The 19,379-nt window shown below is 42.8% G+C and overlaps 1 protein-coding gene across 1 annotated transcript in view; it reads right to left on the reverse strand.

Annotated features, from left to right (window-relative positions):
- Window positions 1-19,379, reverse strand: part of LOC137422268 (uncharacterized) — a 70,203-nt gene that overhangs the window by 19,481 nt on the left and 31,343 nt on the right. The window contains exon 3 of the mRNA XM_078772643.1: window positions 8,819-8,993. Coding sequence (XP_078628769.1) covers window positions 8,819-8,993 — 175 coding nt within the window. The remainder of the gene's footprint in view (window positions 1-8,818; window positions 8,994-19,379) is intronic.

Raw genomic sequence — 19,379 nt, forward strand, 5'->3', positions numbered from 1 at the left:
AGGTGGTAGAGATGGGAGACCAGTCCAGATGATTGATGGCTGCTTGAAGACCGTGTCAGTTGGCCTGAGTGAAATGCCAGACTCGCCGACGCCGAGCAGGCTCCCTGAGAATGGTCAGAGAGATGTCCACTTTAACAAGCACATGATCAGATGAGCTGATTGGAGCAGAGGAAGAGCAGCAGACATTTTCAGGGAAGTTAGTCATAACCAAGTCCAGAAGAGAAGATGCTCCGTTGACTGAGATCCGGGTCGGGAAATTGACAGATTGTATAAGTCCCAGTGAGTCGCAGAAGTCCTTTGCTGAGGAGCCATGGCTGGTGAGAGAGGTACCCACACCCAGCCAACTGGCATGGTGACAATTGAAATCACCACATATGAGGAAGATAGAGTTGGGATGAGTAGATAGAAGTTGGTCCATATTATCAGACGGCGAGATGTAGATGGAGTCATCACTGTTTGGTGGACGGTACAACACACATATGAACAAAAGGTGGGAGCGAAGGGGAAGCCGTAGCCAGAGGTATTCCTGGGGGTGAGGTGGAGAGAGTGCAGTGCAGGGCGAGTGAGGAAGAGAGTTTTTGATAAAGATAGTAACCCCACCTCCAGGACGAGGCTCAGGTCTATCATACCGGAGGAGGGAGTAACACGGGAGAGATACTAAGGAATCAGAGACATCATGAAGGAGGAAAGTTTCTGTTCAGCAGATCACGTCTGGTTTGTCAGAAGCAACCTGTATGGAGAGATCAGTTAAGTTTGAACGAAGGCCCCGGATGTTTGAGGTCCATACCGTTAATGAAGAGGAAGGGGGGCATCGGATACAAAACAGGGGGGAGGAGGGGTAGGGTAAGATGTAGAAGAGGTGGAAGAGGTAGGGAGAGCTGTTGAAGGTGTGTCAGAGATTTCATAATAGCTCGGAGAAAGGGAAGGATGGGGTGGACAAAAGGTCTGATGGTGATTGGGTGAGGCACAATGAGGTGTTATTTGAGGAGGGGGAAGAGCGACGCAGAAGGTTGGGGGAGATGGAAGTGAGAGTTGGAAGAGGGAAGAAGCGGGGAGGACCCTTTGAGGAGGAGGGGTGAGAGGAGGGGAAATGGAGAAGAAATGAGGGTGGGGAGATGTGAAGGGGAGGGGCGAGTGGGGAGTTTATGAGGGGAGGGGTTAGGGGGGAGTTTAGGAGGGAAGGGACAAGGGGAGGGATTTGAAAGGGATGGGATACGGGGGAGAATTGGAGGGGAGGGGTGAGGGGGGAGTCTAGGAGGGGAGGGGCGAGGGAGAGTCTTGGAGGGGAGGGGTGTGGGGGGAGTTTAGGAGGGAAGGGGCAAGGGGGGAGATTTGAAAGGGATGGGTGATGGGGAGGATTTGGAGGGGAGGGGCAAGGGGGAAGATTTGAAAGGGATGGGTGATGGGGAAGATTTGGAGGGGAGGGGTCAGATTGGATTTTAGAAAGTGTACGATTAATGGGAAACGAACATTTATTGCAAAATGAGTTTCTCGTGACCTTTGAGTCAAAAATATGTTTAAGGACACTGGAGGGAGGATGGAGTGCAGGAGAGTTTAGGGAATGTAGAAAAGCGGCTTTGTCTTTTCCACATGCAAAATTTGCATTTATGTTTATTTAAATTATACAATGGACTACAAAATGTAAATGTTTCATGATATTTGTTATATTATATCACCTTTATCTATCAATATTGTTGAAATGAAGATCAAATAGCTGTATGTTGAAATATGTTGAAAAAGTCAAAACTTTACATGGGGTGTACTTACTTTTTCACGTGACTGTACCTGCACCAAGTTTGACTTCGATCCCTTTCGCTGTTCTCTAGTTATCACGGTAACGAAAACCAATCATGGACGGACGCACAGATGGACGGACGCACGGATGGACGGACGCACGGATGGATGGACGCACGGATGGATGGATGGACGCACGGATGGATAGACGCACGGATGGATGGACGGACGCACGGATGGACGGATGCACGCACGGATGGATGGACGCTCGGATGGAGGCACGCATGGATGGATGGACGCATGGATGGACGGACGCACGGATGGATGGACGCTCGGATGGAGGGACACATGGATGGATGGACGAACGTGCGGATGGACGGACGCGCGGATGGACGGGCGCGTGGATGGATGGCCGCTTGGATGTATGGACGCATGGATGGACGGACGCATGGATGGACGGATGGATGGATGCACGGATGGATGGACGCTCGGATGGACGGACGCATGGATGGACGCATGCACGGATGGACGGACGCTCGGATGGAGGGACGCACGGATGGAGGGACGCACAGATGGACGGACGCACGGATGGATGGACGGACGCACGGATGGACGGACGCACGGATGGATGGACGGACGCACGGATGGACGGACGCACGGATGGACGGTTGGACGGACGCACGGATGGATGGACGCACGGATGGATGCATGGATGGACGGATGCACGGATGGATGGACGCACGGATGGACGCACGCACGGATGGATGGACGCTCGGATGGAGGGACGCACGGATGGACGGACGCACGGATGGACGGACGCACGGATGGACGGACGCAAGGATGGATGGAGGGATGCATGGATGGATGGACGGGCACACAGATGGACGGACGCACGGATGGACGGACGCATGGATGGAGGGACGCATGGATGGATGGACGCACGGATGGAGGGATGCATGGATGGACGGACGCATGGATGGATGGACGCATGGATGGAGGGACGCATGGATGGACGGACGCTCGGATGGACGGACGGATGGATGGATGGATGCATGGATGGAGGGACGCATGGATGGACGGACGCTCGGATGGACGGACGGATGGATGGATGGATGCATGGATGGACGGACGCACGCATGGAGGGACGCACGGATGGACGGACGCACGGATGGACGGACGCACGGATGCATGGATGGATGGACGCACGGATGCATGGATGGATGGACGCACGAACAACCCAAAACGTTTGTCGTTTCGTCAGCACAGGAATAAAAACCATTTTAGATTTTCACATCTGCCCAATATTGATGTATGACAATTTGTACAAAAGTAGTACTCGCACAATGTGCATACATTTCGCAATGTTCGAGTAACCTTCGTAAACAAGTCTCAGAGAAGTGGAAATTTTCGCGTGATTACCTTTTTACACTGAGCAACATGAAAATGCATTTGACCGTTTTGAATTTTACGGATCGGGCTCAAGACACGTCACAATCTCAGCTATGTTATCCACGTCAAATCCATCGAAAATTTACCTCTGGAGAAAATAACTTGCAGAGAATGAAGGTGTGGAGATTGAAAAAGGTGGCAGTGAGGGAGGCATTAAAAAAGAGACTGAGTATGGTGGAGAATGATGTGGTTGAGCTTGAAAGTGGTTGGATGTCAATGAAAGCTAGTCTGTTGGGAGCCGTTGGTGAGGTATGTGGATGGACAAAAGGACCACCGAGGCACTCGGAAACATGGTGGTGGGATGATGAAGTTGGAAAGAAGATTGACGAGAAGAGGAAGAAGTTCAAGGAGTGGCAGAAGGCGAAGGGTATGGGGGCAGAAAAAGCAGAGCATGAAAGGTATAAGGCAGCCAGGAAGGCTGCAAAGAAAGAGGTAGCAAAGGCGCAGGAGGCATGTAGGAAAATGTTCGGAGAACGCTTGGATTCGGAAGAGGGTCAGAGAGCGGTATTCAGGATTGCAAAGCAGATAGTGAAAGAGAGGTGTGATGTGATGGGGGTGAGTTGCTTGAAGGATGAAGTGGGACAAATCTTTGTGGACCCAGATGGAATTAAAGGAAGAAGGAAGAGATATATGGAAATACTGTTGAATGCAGAGAATGATTGGGATGAGAACATAGAGAGTAACCCAGGTTTAGGACCAGCAGAGAAGATAACTGAGAAGGAAGTTGAGGAAGCGATAAAAGCAATGCAGAGTAGAAAAGCGGGAGGGCCGACGGGAGTTGTGGGAGATATGTTGAAGGCAGCAGGAAGTTGGGGTGTGAAGAGAATGAAAAAGATCTGTAATCTGGTGGTGAAAGATGGCTGCATTCCAGTGGTTTGAGAACTGAGTACCCTCGTCGCTCGATACAAGGGGAAAGGTGACCCTCTGGACTGTGACTCATACTAAGCGATAAAGTTATTGGAGCATGGAATGAACGTATTGGAAAGGGTGTTGGAGAGGAGGATAAGGAAGAAAGTGAAGCTCAACGAAATGCAGTTTGGATTTATGCCAGGAAGAGGAATGACAGACGCGCTTTTTATTGTCAGGCAGTTGCAGGAGAAGTACATGGAGAAGAGGAAGAAGTTGTCTCTTGGGTTTGTTGATCTGGAGAAAGCATTCGATAGGGTTCCACGCGAAGTATTGACATGGGCATTGAGGAAGTTAGGAGTGGAGGAATGGTTGGTCAGAGTAGTGATGGCAATGTACAAAAGAGCGCGCACAGCTGTAAGGATGAAGGACGGGAACAGTGGTGAGTTTGAGGTGAAGGTGGTTGTGCATCAGGGGTCGGTATTAAGTCCACTACTATTTGTAGCTGTGATGGAGGTGCTGGCTCAGAACGTAAAGGAGGGTTTATCGTGGGAGTTGTTGTATGCAGATGATCTGGTATTGATTGCAAAAAGTATGGATGGACTGAAGTAGAAGGTGAACAAGTGGAAGGAATGTATGGAGGCAAAAGGTCTGAAGGTGAATATCGGAAAGACGAAGGTGATGTCAAGTGGTAACGCATGTGGTGAGGTGGAAAGAACTGGGAAGTGGCCGTGTGCTGTGTGCAGGAAGGGTGTTGGAGTGAATTCCATTCAATGTACAATGTGCGCTGATTGGGTTCATCAAAAATGTAGTGGTTTGAGAGGGTCTTTAACCAGTGTGGCAGCTACATTCAAGTGTAAGGTGTGCACAGGTGGAGCTGCAGATGGAGGAAATGTTGAGTTGGATCTTGGAGACAGCGTGAAGCTGGAAGGTGTGAAAACATTTTGCTACCTAGGAGACATGCTGAATGGAGAAGGTGGATCAGACTCAGCAATGGTTGCTCGAGTGAGATGTGCATGGAAGACGTTTCGGGAACTGAGTGGCGTGCTGACGAGGAGGGGAGTGTCGTTGAAGCTGAAGGGAAAGGTGTATGCTGCATGTGTGAGAAGTGTTGTGATTTATGGGAGTGACACATGGGTAATGAACGTATAGCAGCAACGAAGGCTGGAAAGGGTTGAAATGCAAATGGTTCGGTGGATGTGTGGAGTATCGTTGAGAGAGAGGAAGACAAATGATGAATTGCGAAAGATGATGGGAATAGAGCCTGTGATGGATGCTGTGAAGAGAAACAGTTTGAGATGGTTTGGTCATTTGTTGAGGAAGGATGAAAGTGACTGGTTGAGAAGAGTGATGGAAATGAATGTATAAGGAAGTAGAGGATGGGGAAGCCTGAGAAAGACTTGGCTAAAGATGGTGGAAGAATGTCTTCCATCTCTACCGCCTCTGACATCAACTCATCCTGGGAATTCTTCCAAAGTAAATTGCTCTCTCTCATGCACAGATTTATCCCATCTCGTCTTCAGTTGTCATACCCTTCCTCCCGTCCATGGTAAACGGAATCTTGTGGTGAGGCTGTTGCCCAGAAACAACTTGCCTTCGTCTCCTGGAAAGCAAATCCAACAGAAGGAAATCTCATTTCCTTTCACAAAGCCCGAAACAAGTGTGTGTCCACCCTCAGGTGAGCCAGGAAACAATATCTCTCCGTTCTCAAGACCGAACTCTCTGATCTGTCTCCCTCTTCCAAATCCTGGTGGCGTCTGGTCAAATCTGTTTCTGGTGTTTGTTCCCCCTCCATCCTCTCCCTCACCTCAAACGGCTACACGGCTGACTCCGCACGTGAAAAAGCTGAATGCCTCAACTCTGTGTTTGCCTCTGAATCTTGTGTCCCAAACCCATCCCTCTCTGCACCCACCGTACCCAGTCGTACCCAGCTGCTCCTGGACTCTGTGTCCTTTCCTCCTGACAAGGTGGAAAAGTTTCTGTCAACCCTCGACTCTGATTCTGCAACTGGACCTGACGGCATCAGCCCATGGGTCCTAAAATCCTGTTCTTCCGCTCTTTCACTCCCTCTCTCTGTTCTCTTCACCCTCTCTTTTGCTCGAGGTCACCTGCCATCTGCTTGGAAATCAGCCAACATCACCGCTTTGCACAAAAAAGGTGCAAAAACAGATCCTAGCAACTACAGACCAATCAGCCTTCTCCCAATTATCAGCAAAGTCATGGAATCCATCATTGCTTCAGATATGAAATCTTTCCTCTTCTCCAATGGCTTGATCTCTGATCATCAATTTGGTTTCAGACCTGGTCACTCTACTCTGGACATGCTGCTTCTTCTTTCTCAACAATGGATGGAGGTCCTCAATGCCAAACAGGAAATTAGAGCTGTCTCCCTTGACATATCATGTGCCTTCGATACGGTCTGGCACCCCGCTCTGCTCACCAAACCCTCCTCCTTTGGTATCCATGGAAATCTCCACGCATGGCTGGCAGACTTCCTCTCTAGTCGTAGTGGACGTGTGGCCCTGCATGGGTTTCTCTCATCTCCTCTTCCTGTTCAGGCTGGAGTTCCCCAAGGCAGTGTTCTGGGCCCTGTGCTTTTTCTGGTCTTCATCAATGATCTCTCTGACTCTCTTGAAAATCCTCTCTATCTCTTTGCTGATGACTCTACTCTCTGTTGCTCCATTCCTCATCCCTCAGATCAGCAATCTGCAGCCTCCTCACTCTCTGCAGACCTGGACAAAATCACAGACTGGGCAAACAAGTGGAACATGTCTTTCAATCCTGACAAATCTCACACCCTTACGATGTCTCTCCGAAAAGACCGACTGGACAACCCTCCCATCCACTTTCTGAATAATCCTCTCCAAGAAGTTCTGTCACTCAAGCTTTTGGGTCTCACTAACTGCCATGATCTTTCCTGGGAAAACCACATTTCAAATCTGGCCTCCAAAGCCAGTCGCCGACTGGGCATCCTCTGTCTTGCGAAGTCCTTCCTTGGCACACCTGAGCTCCTCACCACATACAAGGCTTTCATCCGCAGCTCAATGGAATACTGCTCTCCCTTCTGGGCTGGTGCTCCTGCCTCACACCTAGCTCGTCTTCACGCTGTTGAAACCAAAGCGTTCAGAATCATTGGAATCTCCCGCGATGAAGCTAACTCCAAGGGCCTTTCACTCACTCACCACAGGCAGGTTGGTGGTCTTTCCGTCTTCTACCGACTCCTCTCTGGCCTTGCCCCCCCCCCCCCAGCTCTCTCTGGGCTCTGTCCCCCAAATATTCCTCCAGGTCGCACAAGATCTGCCTGCAACGTTCTTATGGTTAAACTGCCAAAATCAAGACTCTCTGCTCACCTTCACTCCTTCATTCCTCTATTCTCCCGCCTCTGGAACAAACTCCCTCACTCTCTTGAATCCCACTCCACCCTCCAGGTCTTTAAAACAGCTGTTCACCACCATCTCTTATCTTCCCACATCCAAAACCTTGATCTTTTCTACCCCCGCTAATTTCACCCCAAATCCACTTTTTTGAAATACCAACTTCTGTCCTGGAAGTCCTTGGTGTCCTTGTGTTTTATACTTCTCCCACCCCCCCCCCACCCCCCTTCCCACGCCTCCTCCCCCCAATCCCTCTCCCTCCCACACATCTCCCTGCTCTCAAATGTTATGTTTGTGTGCTTCCCCTTCTCTCCCCATCTTGTCTTCCGCTCCCTCTTTTTATATATTTTGTTTGTCTGGTTGATTTGTTTGTGAAATAAATGTTATCTCTTTCACGAGCCTCGATTCAGTATACAAAAAAAAAAAATGCGGGCAAGGGGGTTAACAAGTGGAGATGCAGAAAATAGGACAAAATGGAGAAGATTGTCATGGGGACCGCAAGGCTAACCCCCGCTCTAGCAGGGAAAATGGCCTTAAAATGCCTGTTGTTGTGCCTGTTTGTAACCACAGCTGAAGAGAAACAGGTATAAAACTAGAACAGCACTCGGGCGAGGGCATACCTCCACCCGGCTGAACAGTTAATGTTTTCCGATAGGCTGGATCTAGATTCGGACCTGAACCAAAATCAAATCAACTTGTTCTTGTCACTTATCCAACTAATCCACCAAGTTTTGTCCTAATCCATCCACAACGTTTTGAAATATCACGCTGTGTATCGTTTTTGGCACGATCACTCAATGGTGAAGAATCATCTGAAAATTAAAAAATTCTCGTATCCGGATCCAGATTCGGATCTTCACCAAAATTGAAACAATTTGTCCTTGTCACACACCCATCCTGTCCACCAAGTTTTGTTCAAATCCGTCCACAACTTTTTGAGATATCCTGCTGCAGTGCTGCATATCGTTTTTGGCCCCATCACACGATGGTGAAGAATCACTTTAAAAATTCTACTAGCTGGATCCGGATCTGGTTCGTCACCAAAATCTAATCAATTCGTCCTTGTCTCATACACAACCTCTCTGCCAAATTTCGTCCGAATCCGTCCACAACTTTTTGAGATATCTTGTCCACAGGCAGACAAAAACAGACAGGGGTGAAAACATAACCTCCATCCACCTTCGGTGGCGGAGGTAATTAATAGTAAACAGGGATTGTACAGAGAAGAAAATTAAAAAGAACATAATATTAATGTGATGTGGATACAGAACAGGCATGATGGGCCAAATGCCTTCTTCTATATGACATATCAGGACATACATAGGTCAGGACAGAGGAAGAACAAAATTAAAGTGTTTTGAAAATGTTATTTTCCACACCATTCTAACAACACATCCATCCAAATGTAACCCCACCTTGCAGCTTGTACTCCCTCTTCAAGTGTTGTCCACAACACTCGACTTTCTGAGTTTCCGCTGCATTCAAATTCTTGTCTTGAAAGATTGACGTGTACTTCACTTTTTGACACAAATGCTTCCCCACTCTTTGTTGTTCTTTTAAATGCATGATTTCCAGGTTTAGATCCGAAACCTGCACCAGCACGTATCAAAAACAACGAAACAAGAAATATGTCATACATAGCACGATACTTACGAAATACCTAAAATAAGTTGTTGGCCAATGATGACCTCAAAAATTAATTGGTGGTTGAATTCAGTGGGTTGGTATGCAAGTCCTCTTAAAATTTCAAGTTAATATGATGAAAATTGAGGATTTTAGAAATTTTGCCTTTAGGTGATAGTAGGTGATAAATGTTGCTTCTGGGACACCTCCGTTTAACATGGGAAATCCCTATCTAATGTCATTTACCCCCCTGTCTTTTTCAAAAATCATAAACACCTCTATTTCTCCCTCTATGAACCTATAATCCTTCTCGCCTTATGAACCTATAATCCTTCTCGCCTTATGAACCTATGATTTTCTTCCTTTATGAACCTATGATCCTTCTCGCCTTATGAACCTATGATTTTCTTCCTTTATGAACCTATGATCCTTCTAGCCTTATGAACCTATGATCATTCTCACTTCCATGTAAATTTCCCTCTCACCATCACTTTTCTTCATTTCCCCTTAACACCTCTATTCCTGACCCCCTTGGTCTTATGGGCCTTTTACTCTTACTATCAATGATCATTGTTGTTCATTGATCATTGATTATGTTCGGGTCCTGTGCCACACACTTTTTGCTAAGCTCCGCGCTACTTTTTGCTAAGCTCCGCCCACTTTTTTGTTAAGCCCCGCCCACTTTTTGTTAAGCCCCGCCCGCTTTTTGGTAGGCCCCGCCAACTTTTTACGAAAGCCCACCCACTTTATAAACTCTCCAGCATTACATTATTTTTAGTTAAGACATTACATCATTTTCTGTTGAAACATTACATCATTTTCTGTTGAAACATTACATCATTTTCTGTTGAAACATTACATCATTTTCTGTTGAAACATTACATCATTTTCTGTTGAAACATTACATCATTTTCTGTTGAAACATTACATCATTTTCTGTTGAGACATTACATCATTTTCTGTTGAAACATTACATCATTTTCTGTTGAGACATTACATCATTTCCAGTTAAGACATGCCCAGACTTGCCCACACTTGCCCAAGGGAATTTCCACAGGAAATGACACACCCAGTCTTTCTTATAAAAGGCACTAACCACACAGGCCTTTTCAAACACACTTTCAGCTTCACTTGAGAATGGACTACTATGCTGAAAAGGAGTTGGATAACTTTGACATTCCTTGGAGTCCTACTACCTGTGTGGAGCTCAACCTTCAGATTGATGAACTGGACTCGAACGTCTTATCAATGGAGGTAAGTTTATTTATTATTATTATTATTATTATTATTATTTTATTTTTTTTATTTTTTTATTTTTTTTAGATAGGACTCGTGTAAGAGTCAGCAAAGTTTCTTTTAATATTCATAGAGCTTGATTTATATAAATAATAATATTGTATTAAATTAATACGTTGTTATTTTCTCTCACAGGAAATTGTATCTGAGATACAAAATGAAAATACCACTTTTGCCACAACCTGGGGTGAAATGATGATTGATTTGTTTGAAGACCTTTTGAACAACCAAGACCCACAGAACGAGTTCTACCTTGATGACCCAGCCAAAGAGTTATACCTTGGAGACTCACTAAATTTGGGAAAAACAAATTATGAGGTCTGCCTAGATGGTTCTAACTGTGGAGCCTACCTTGGAGACTCACTAAATTTCATAAAATTAGGAAAAGAGTTTTACCTTGGAGACTTTGAAAACTGGTTTCGTTTTGGAGACTCTACCTGTGTGGAGCTAAACCTTCACCTTGATAAACTCGATTCAAATTTCTCATCAATGAAGGTAATATTTTATTTTAATATACATATAATAATTGTGTATTAAATGTAAAAAATAATTAATTAATACGTTGTTATTTTCTCTCACAGGAAATTGTATCTGAGATTCAAAATGAAAATACCACTTTTGCCACAACCTGGGGTGAAATGATCGATTTGTTTAAAGACCTTTTGAGCAACCATGACCAAGAGAACGAGTTTTACCTTGATAATCCAACGAAAGAGTTTTACCTTGGAGGCTCTTTGGATTTTAAAGCAATGAACAATGTTCTTTCTTTAATGACGTTTGATTTAAGGTAAGTTCAGTTGATTAATAATCAATTAAAGTATATGTTATTTCATTCAATATTAGATAAGTAATATATTTCTTTTTTTCACATGTATTTCAGCAATATCAAGAAAGTTCGGGGAAGAAGATGCTGGAAAATACTTTCTTCCCATTTCTACTTTTTCCAACTTGAAAGCCTTGAAAGACAGAATTGGAGGAAGAGGAAAAATATATATATTGAAATACGTATTAAAAAACATTTTTAAAAAATATTGAAATACGTATTAAAAAAAAGAAAAGGAAAAAAAGATTATGCTAGGGTTAGGGTTGGGATTTTGAATGTGAGGGTTAGGGATGGGGTTGGGTTAATGGGTTAGGGATGGGTTGGGTTAGGGTTGGGATTTTGAATGTGAGGGTTAGGGATGGGTTGGGTAAGGGATGGGGATGGGTTAGGGATTGGGTTGGGTTAGGGTTCTGGATGTGAGGTGAATTTTTGAATGAATGTCAAACCTCACAGACTCATTTATCTTATATTATCATTGAATTGTTTTAAAAAAGTTGGGAAAAGATAAATAGAATTGGAAGGTCATACAAAGAGATGGAGTTAAGAACTTTTTTTAATGGTTGATGTAATGGATTCAGTTGTTTTGACTAACAAATTTGGTGTTTTAATGTGGGGGTTGGGTTAGGGTTTGTACATTATTATGACCCACTCACACACACACAAAAGTTAAGCCCCAACTAAAAAGTTGTGGGATTCTGTGTTTGGGGTTCACAGATTTAAAAACGTATCCCCATGATACACACAAAAGTTAAGCCCCAACTAAAAAGTTGTGGGATTCTGTGTTTGGGGTTCACAGATTTAAAAACGTATCCCCATTACATTTTTTTATTTATTTATTATTTTCAAGGGTTATCAGCTTTGTTTTTTGTAATTCCTGTGAATAAAATGACCCTAAGATTTCTTCTCCATTTAAATCATATAATTTGTAGGTCCAAGGGACTGTATCCATTACATCAACGATTTTAAATAATTCATTAGTCCATTTTTTTGTATAACCTTTCTCAAAATGGCTTTTCCATTTGTATATTCTTACAATATCACCAACTTTGAACTTCGGTTTTCTCAAATTAATCTCCTTTTCATATTCTAATTTTGTAAATGATTCTGATGGTTTTGATTTTGTTGATGAATGAACGGTATTATTGTAATTATCTACAATACCCTGAATTAAATACACCCATTTTTGAGAACCGAGTTGTGTGAATTTTTTATATAGCCTCTCTTTCAAAGTACGATTAAAACGCTCAATAACAACTGCTTTTCCTTCATTAAAGGTGCTGTATAATTTAATACCCTCCCCCTTAAGAAATTTCATAAATATTTTGTTATAGAACTCTGTTCCCTCATCGGTCCACAGTTTCTTTGGTTTTCTTTTATCCCTATCAAATATTAGCTTAAAGGATAACATTAAAGTATCACCCTTTTTATTTTTTAAAGGAACAACCCAGGCAAATCTACTCCTCAAATCAATAACGGTTAAAGCATACCTGTATCCCCTGTCATTATTCAATTCAATTAAATCAGCGGACCATATGTAGTCAGTGTCTTTGGAATAAACCTTCCTTCTTTTAAACTTTGTGATTATAGGTTTATGTAATTCATCAGCCAAAAGCTCCTCAGTCTTGATGACATCATTAGAGCCTAATAGTTTTTTGAGGGTGAATAACCAAGGCCAAGTTTCAATTTAGCATTTATCAAATTTCTCACAATAAACCTATCAACCTTCTCTCTCAACGTTGGATTTTGTATCAAAGACAAATTATACAACATTTCTCTGTCGGCTTTATGTTTTTCAGTCAGCGTAGTGGTTTTCCCATAAGCAATATCATGCTTCATACACACTTCGTCAACCCTATTTGTAGGTTTAGACCAAGGTTTAGGATTGTCAGCCTCATCTAATCTTTTATCCAGGTTTGTTCCAGGACCACAGAAAGCATATCCAGGTAGATGTAGTTCCCCTGGAATTCCAGTTGTTGTAAATTTACTTCCTGACAAAAACTTTTGTATGTCTCCTCCACTTTTAGGAGAGACGAATTGGCACTTTTTAGAGCCACACACTTGACATATTCCTTTTTGATAAACTCTATTATTTTTAGCTTTAACAAAGGAGATATTTTTAGATTTAGTTTTCTTTTTACATTTGAGACAATAACTCATATTTATTTATGAGAAAAAGTCCTACATAGTGCCAAAGCCTTTTGGGTTTTCAACATATACATTTCTATCTTGATTTTTAAAGCATAAAGAATCCTTAGGAATGCCTTCACTCTCTCCTCCATTTATTTACAAATAAAACTAACTAAAGTCAATAACACCAACATCATCAACTATATGTTGTATATCTGCTCTCTGAATTTATTATAGCAAATTTAAAAACCAATATCTTCATAAGAGTCATTAGTTCTTTATTTTCCTCTTCGGTGCGTTGAGATTGATTTATTTGTCGTAATAACTTCAATCTTTCATTAATCTCAGGAATGGTCATATTTATATATTTTTCCCCCTCTCTCTTTCCTCCCTCTCCTCCTCCTCCTTTTTCTCCCTTTCCTCCCTCTCCTCCTTCTCCTTTTTCTCCCTTTCATCCTTCTCCTCCTTCTCCTTTTTCTCCCTCTCCTCCTTCTCCCTTTCCTCCTTCTCCTCCTTCTCTCTTTCCTCCTTCTCTTCTTCAACTCCTTCCTCCTTCTCTTCTTCAACTCCTTCCTCATCCCTTGCTACCCTTGAGCTTGAGCCCCAAAGAATATTATACATATACTCATCTGGATTTTGAGATATTCTTGTATCTATAATTATTTTTCTCATAATAGGATACCAATAAGTTTTGATGACGATTTCTAAAAGAGTTTTATATTTCATAACTTTGAGAAGTTCATTTTTATTTAATATTTTAAACAAGTCTCTATTTGTGGGTTTAGCAATATCAGTATAAGACCACTTTTTAATGACAAAATTTCCATGTATATGCTCCAAATCATAAGGTATGTAATACCGAGCACCCTTTTCTTGTAGGTATCCCTGAATACAAAAATTACAATTCTCTTGTAGTCTTTTTCCTGCCATTTATGTATCAGAAATATATGTGAGATTAATATTATAACAGGTAATACCACCCCATCTTCCCACTACCAAATCGGTTTGTATTCCTCGGCTTTCTATCCTTATCTCATTACCTTCCTTCTTTGTCATGTTAACCATCGCTATACTATCATATATTTTTCTTTTCTTAAAACCATGTATTTGTTGTTTACTAATTGTACTTCCACATAAATCCTTATCCTCACCAAGCAGATAATATTCTTCTTTACGAGACTGATTCAAATCATGTAGGTCTTCTAAGTTTATTGAAAAATACCAATTATACCCTAAATCAGGCATATCATACCCCCATTTATTGATTCGCATATTAACTATATGTCCTTCTTTATAAAATTCAATTGTAAGCAGATAGTTAAATTGAATGAGGAAAGGTGTATGGTCAGTATAACCGGGTGTTGTGGTTGTAAATTTTACTTGTTTAACAAAACGTGCTGTTTTCTTTAAATATATATATTGTGATAAATCACTAAATCTAATTAAGTCATTCGCATCTGTCGGGTTTGGATAATTGATTAATTTATAAGTATTCTTCATATTAATATTTTTACTTATACTATTTTTTTGTCGTTCAGCCTGTGCCTTTGTATAATAATTTGATAAATCAATATCCTGAGAGGATTTTCCAAAGATAGAACCATCTTTTCCAACATAAGTCATTTATATTAGATTAAAAATGATATCATAAAAATTTTCATTATTGTTGAGTTGAAATAATACATATAAACATAATTGACCACAACATTTAGAATTAATTTCTTGAACTTGAAATGTTTGATAAACACCATTCTGTAAGAATTGTATTACTTCAACAGGCGGTGGCATACCATAACTATCAAAATAATATTTATCCTGACTATTATGAATACAAACCCAATGACAACCATTCTGTGTGTCTAAATTCATAATAATATTCATTGTATTCTTGGACAACTTTTTAAATTCATCTCTCATACAAATAACCACATTATCAATTTTTAGTTTTTTACAATATTTAGTAAGTTCTATATTTGACGTTGTATTCTTTCCAAATTGTTTAAACCATTTATCCATTTATTTATGAGAAAGATATAACCCATTACCCCTTTTAGTTAGTTTAACACCCGCTTGAGCGATAGAGGAAAGCATATCTCCAACTAACAATCTAGCTTTATCAGGTAGACTTTCAAGTTTTTGAGCAAAATCTACAATTACACCACTTCCACTAATTTGTTTCTCCAACTCCTTGTTATGTCTTTCCAATTCTTTTTGAGCTTTTAGTTGTGCCTTCCTTTCGTTAGCAGTTTTTATCGCTGCTGAATAGTCTGGGATCCGAGACCTCAAAATTTGATTTTGAAGTGACACCCCTGCTATAAAATGTTTGACAGCTAGATCATGTCTGTGGGGGTGTTAGCCACCAGAAAAGTGACCTTAGCAAGGTAGTTTGGATTGCGCGAATTCTGTAGGGACATTTTTTAACTTGGGGCGTCAACTGTAAAAAAGCAAGAAATTTAGGGGTAGGGGAAATTCAATTGACCATATATATCCCATAATACAGGGGTGAGTGCAACAAATTACCACTCATTCTTTTTGTTATAAAGTTGGCTTTTATATGAAACATGATTCAACGTGATTGGACCGTCCATGAGGTCAGCAGAGATCAAAAGGTCACGGAAAGTGGGTTAAGCTAAAAGTTTAGCTCCTTTAGTAAATAAAATCACATTTTTCCTACTTGAAGCTCAATATAGCCAAACTTTTACACCCAAAATATGTTGTTTGTACCCCTCAAATGTTTTTGGGAAAGAAATGCCCCGACTGAACTTAACTTACTGGCATGTATGTCACTTTAGATTTGCATCACTTTTAAAAAATCACCAAAATCGGGCATTCACACTATCTATTTGCACGGTACTCTTCAACATGTTTTAAAACGACAAGTCATACCACATACTGTCTGGAAAAGTGTCATTACCTCTATTTACTCATCATCATCACCGTCATCAGTCAGAAGCCGTCCACATTTTTCTCTGTCGCCATTGCAGGCACATGCAATGATGCATGGTACTCCAGCTTTCGCACAAGGGCAATTCCTCAGGCAGTTCGGTTTCTTCTTACATTTGCAGTACTTCAACTTCGCAGCAGAAGGCTTTGATGGCTTGCTCTTCATGACAGGAATTAACCTGTCACCATCCACACTCCTGCCATACTCTTCAGGTGGAAGAAGCACTGGATTGCTGAGTGAAGCTTGCTTGTATAAGCTGATCTGACAAAGGCTCCTGAGAACGTGGAAGTGAAAAGCATCTTCTGTTGGAGGAAGGGAGCGCAGATCTAGTTTGCTAGATGCAAACAAGTGGGCGCGGAGCTTATCCAGGGATGAATACCCTGGCTTGCCATAGAGATCACAAAAGAAGCTTCGTGCTTCAGTTATCACCTGATCATGTGCAGAAGGTCCGGATTCATGTCGGATGAAATTGGACAACGCTGGCTGTTTGTGAACATGCTGGAGTGCGACTTTCACTGCTCTCTTCTTACCCCGTTTGAAAGGATAGCTCACCGAATCACAACCTGACAGAATGTAGGAGATGAGCATTGTGTCTGTGAGTGCCAATACGTCCTTTCCAACTGCTTTGGCCAACTCATTCACCAAGTCATGAATGGGGAGGAACAGATCATCCTTTTCCACCCATAACTCAACAACGTTTGTCAACCGAGGGAAATGATACATTGACAAGACGATGATATCTGTATCTGTAGCCTGAATGACAACTACGCTGTTGTCACAGCTAGCAATGTGAGCAAAGATTCTGGTGTCCGCCTCCTCGTGGTTAGGACAGTACAGCTCATCAACATTGGTATGTTCCGTCTGCGTCACACGAGTTGCCTGGGCGTTGACCCCAAGGACCAGGCAGAAGCCATCAGGCCAGGATGACTCCTGGGACCAACGTGAAGCAAGATACGACAGCAGATTGGTCTTGTTACAAGGGTTTGACAGGAATGTGTTCCAATCAGGGATTTTCATGATGTCCGCTGGAACAAACTCTGGCAAGTTAGTATTTGACTCCCGTCTCTGGCGTTCATCCCCTTTTAGACTCTTTAACCCAAAATCATATTAATCGCCCACGAAATGCACTTCAGTGCAATGTCTGGGTTTCATGTTCAAGAGTTTGTTCCTGTACCTTTCCTGAAGTTGGTCAAATGTACTCGAACCAAGTGTGTTGAACCGCTGGATGAATGCCATTGCATCGACTACATAAACTGCATCAGATGCAGAAGGAGGCAACTCTTTTAACGGTTCCCATGACTTGGCAACCTCTGCCTGTAGAGTGGATAGATAGTTGAATTTGCAACCTTTCCGCATGGAAAATCCATTCTTCTCTGGCTCAAACAACGAGGGAGGGTACTCAAGCCATTCGTAACTAAATGCGTCAGTCCGTGCCTCATCACTCAGGTCCTGTGCGAAACAAAGTGCCCTTGTCACTGCACTCTCCTCTCTGATGACTTCTTTCACAGTGTCCATCTTTTTCTTACTTTTCTTCAGATGCGTGGCGAATGTTTCTATCTTCGGTTGGACAATCTTGTCTGCATTCGTCGTCGTGGCAGCATCCATTGCGTCCAAGCCTAGACATTTGACATCTACCAGGGTAGTTGCTGCAAGAATCTGACCTGTGGATATGTTCATTAGTTTATCTGTCGCAAGTGAAGGATTGAATGGGTTTTGCATCTTCTCTTCCACGGTCCGTTTGATCTGCAACACGGCTTTCATGTCGTCTTTCCTCAGCTTCTCGTGGTGGTCAGATGGCGGCGAGGCCATGTGTGCCATCTGTTTTGCACTTTCAGAGACAGAGGTCATGAACGGTAGAGCCTTGATGTACTTTTCTCGTGCTGATTCAGACTGTGTTATACCCTTAAAGAGGCTTGTTTTGCCTTCCCTATTGTAGGTCTGTTCAAGGGCAAGGTCTGTCCACACACCATTAAAGTCTCCTGCAGTCTGGTGAACTGTGAATTTGCCAGCTGCAAACTCCTCGTGCACTTCTGGCGCTGTTTCTGGAAGCTTTTGCATCTCACTGAGATAGATCGGAAGGCAGGACATGTACTTACTATGGCCGGAAGCAATGGTATAGGGTAGCATATTCTGTCCCTCTTGTAAGTGCTGTTGCCACAGCCCAGCTCTCTCAGCATGGATGTAACGCCTTAGGATAAGCACCATGTCTATGTACATGCTCCAAAGATGGGCTGTCACTCCTAATCCCTTCTCAAAATCTCCCCAGAGTGACTCCAGTGACTCTAGGCATTTCATGACTTCCTTCATGAGTGCAGCAAATTCGTCCTTCTCTTTCCTGTCAAAGGCATTTCTAAGACTTTCAAGCAGAGACGAAAGCAAAGAAAGTGTCTCCTCATTCTTCTCGAACAACAGCCATTTCTCAAATGCCTCCCACTTCAGCATGAACAATGCCTCACAACCATGAATGATAATGGACCATCTTATAATAATCTTTTCCTGCCATGACTTTATTGGCTGTACCTCGACCACAGATATCACTAGAAACCAGAATGTCCTCTATGCCACTCTCCATAATGAAAAATCCAATAGATCCCAAGAAGTTCTGGGCAATATGGAATCCTCCAAGTCGAACAATAACATCTTTGTACTTTTCCGATTCCTTCCTAAACAACCCCTTTACTATGTCATATATCGCCTGGCCACAAGTCACCACCGTCTTAGCCTGACCCATCTTAAGACTCAAGGAGACAAAGTAGTCCAATGAGGTCTGGACTACATCTGCGTTGGTTGGGTTTTGTGGAAGCAATGGTCCATAACCAATCGTTGTTTTATCTGTATGTTGCCCAGAACTGTATTCAAAGAAGCTGCTCCATGTCAGGCTACCAGTGTCCTTGTCGTTTTCACCCGTCGTCAACTGTGTTGGATACATCCTCAGTAGGAACCAAACGATGTTCTTGTCAGCTAGAAAGCAGGCTTCCCCCTTGTCATCATGAGGAAGTTCAATATCACGTAATGACCTAGCCTGTCTTCTGTCCTTCAGTGTCAGTTTACTACTTACTGGAACGAATTTGTCTGGTTCACTGATAGTCAGTTTCCTCGTTTTCTTAAGGGGCACTGCCCCCACTACCTCCCCACTTCCTTCTCCCTCAAATGTGTACTGATA

Source organism: Myxine glutinosa, chromosome 2, assembly GCF_964187855.1.
Source record: "Myxine glutinosa chromosome 2, kmMyxGlut1.1, whole genome shotgun sequence".
NCBI classification, from domain to species: Eukaryota; Metazoa; Chordata; class Myxini; order Myxiniformes; family Myxinidae; genus Myxine; species Myxine glutinosa.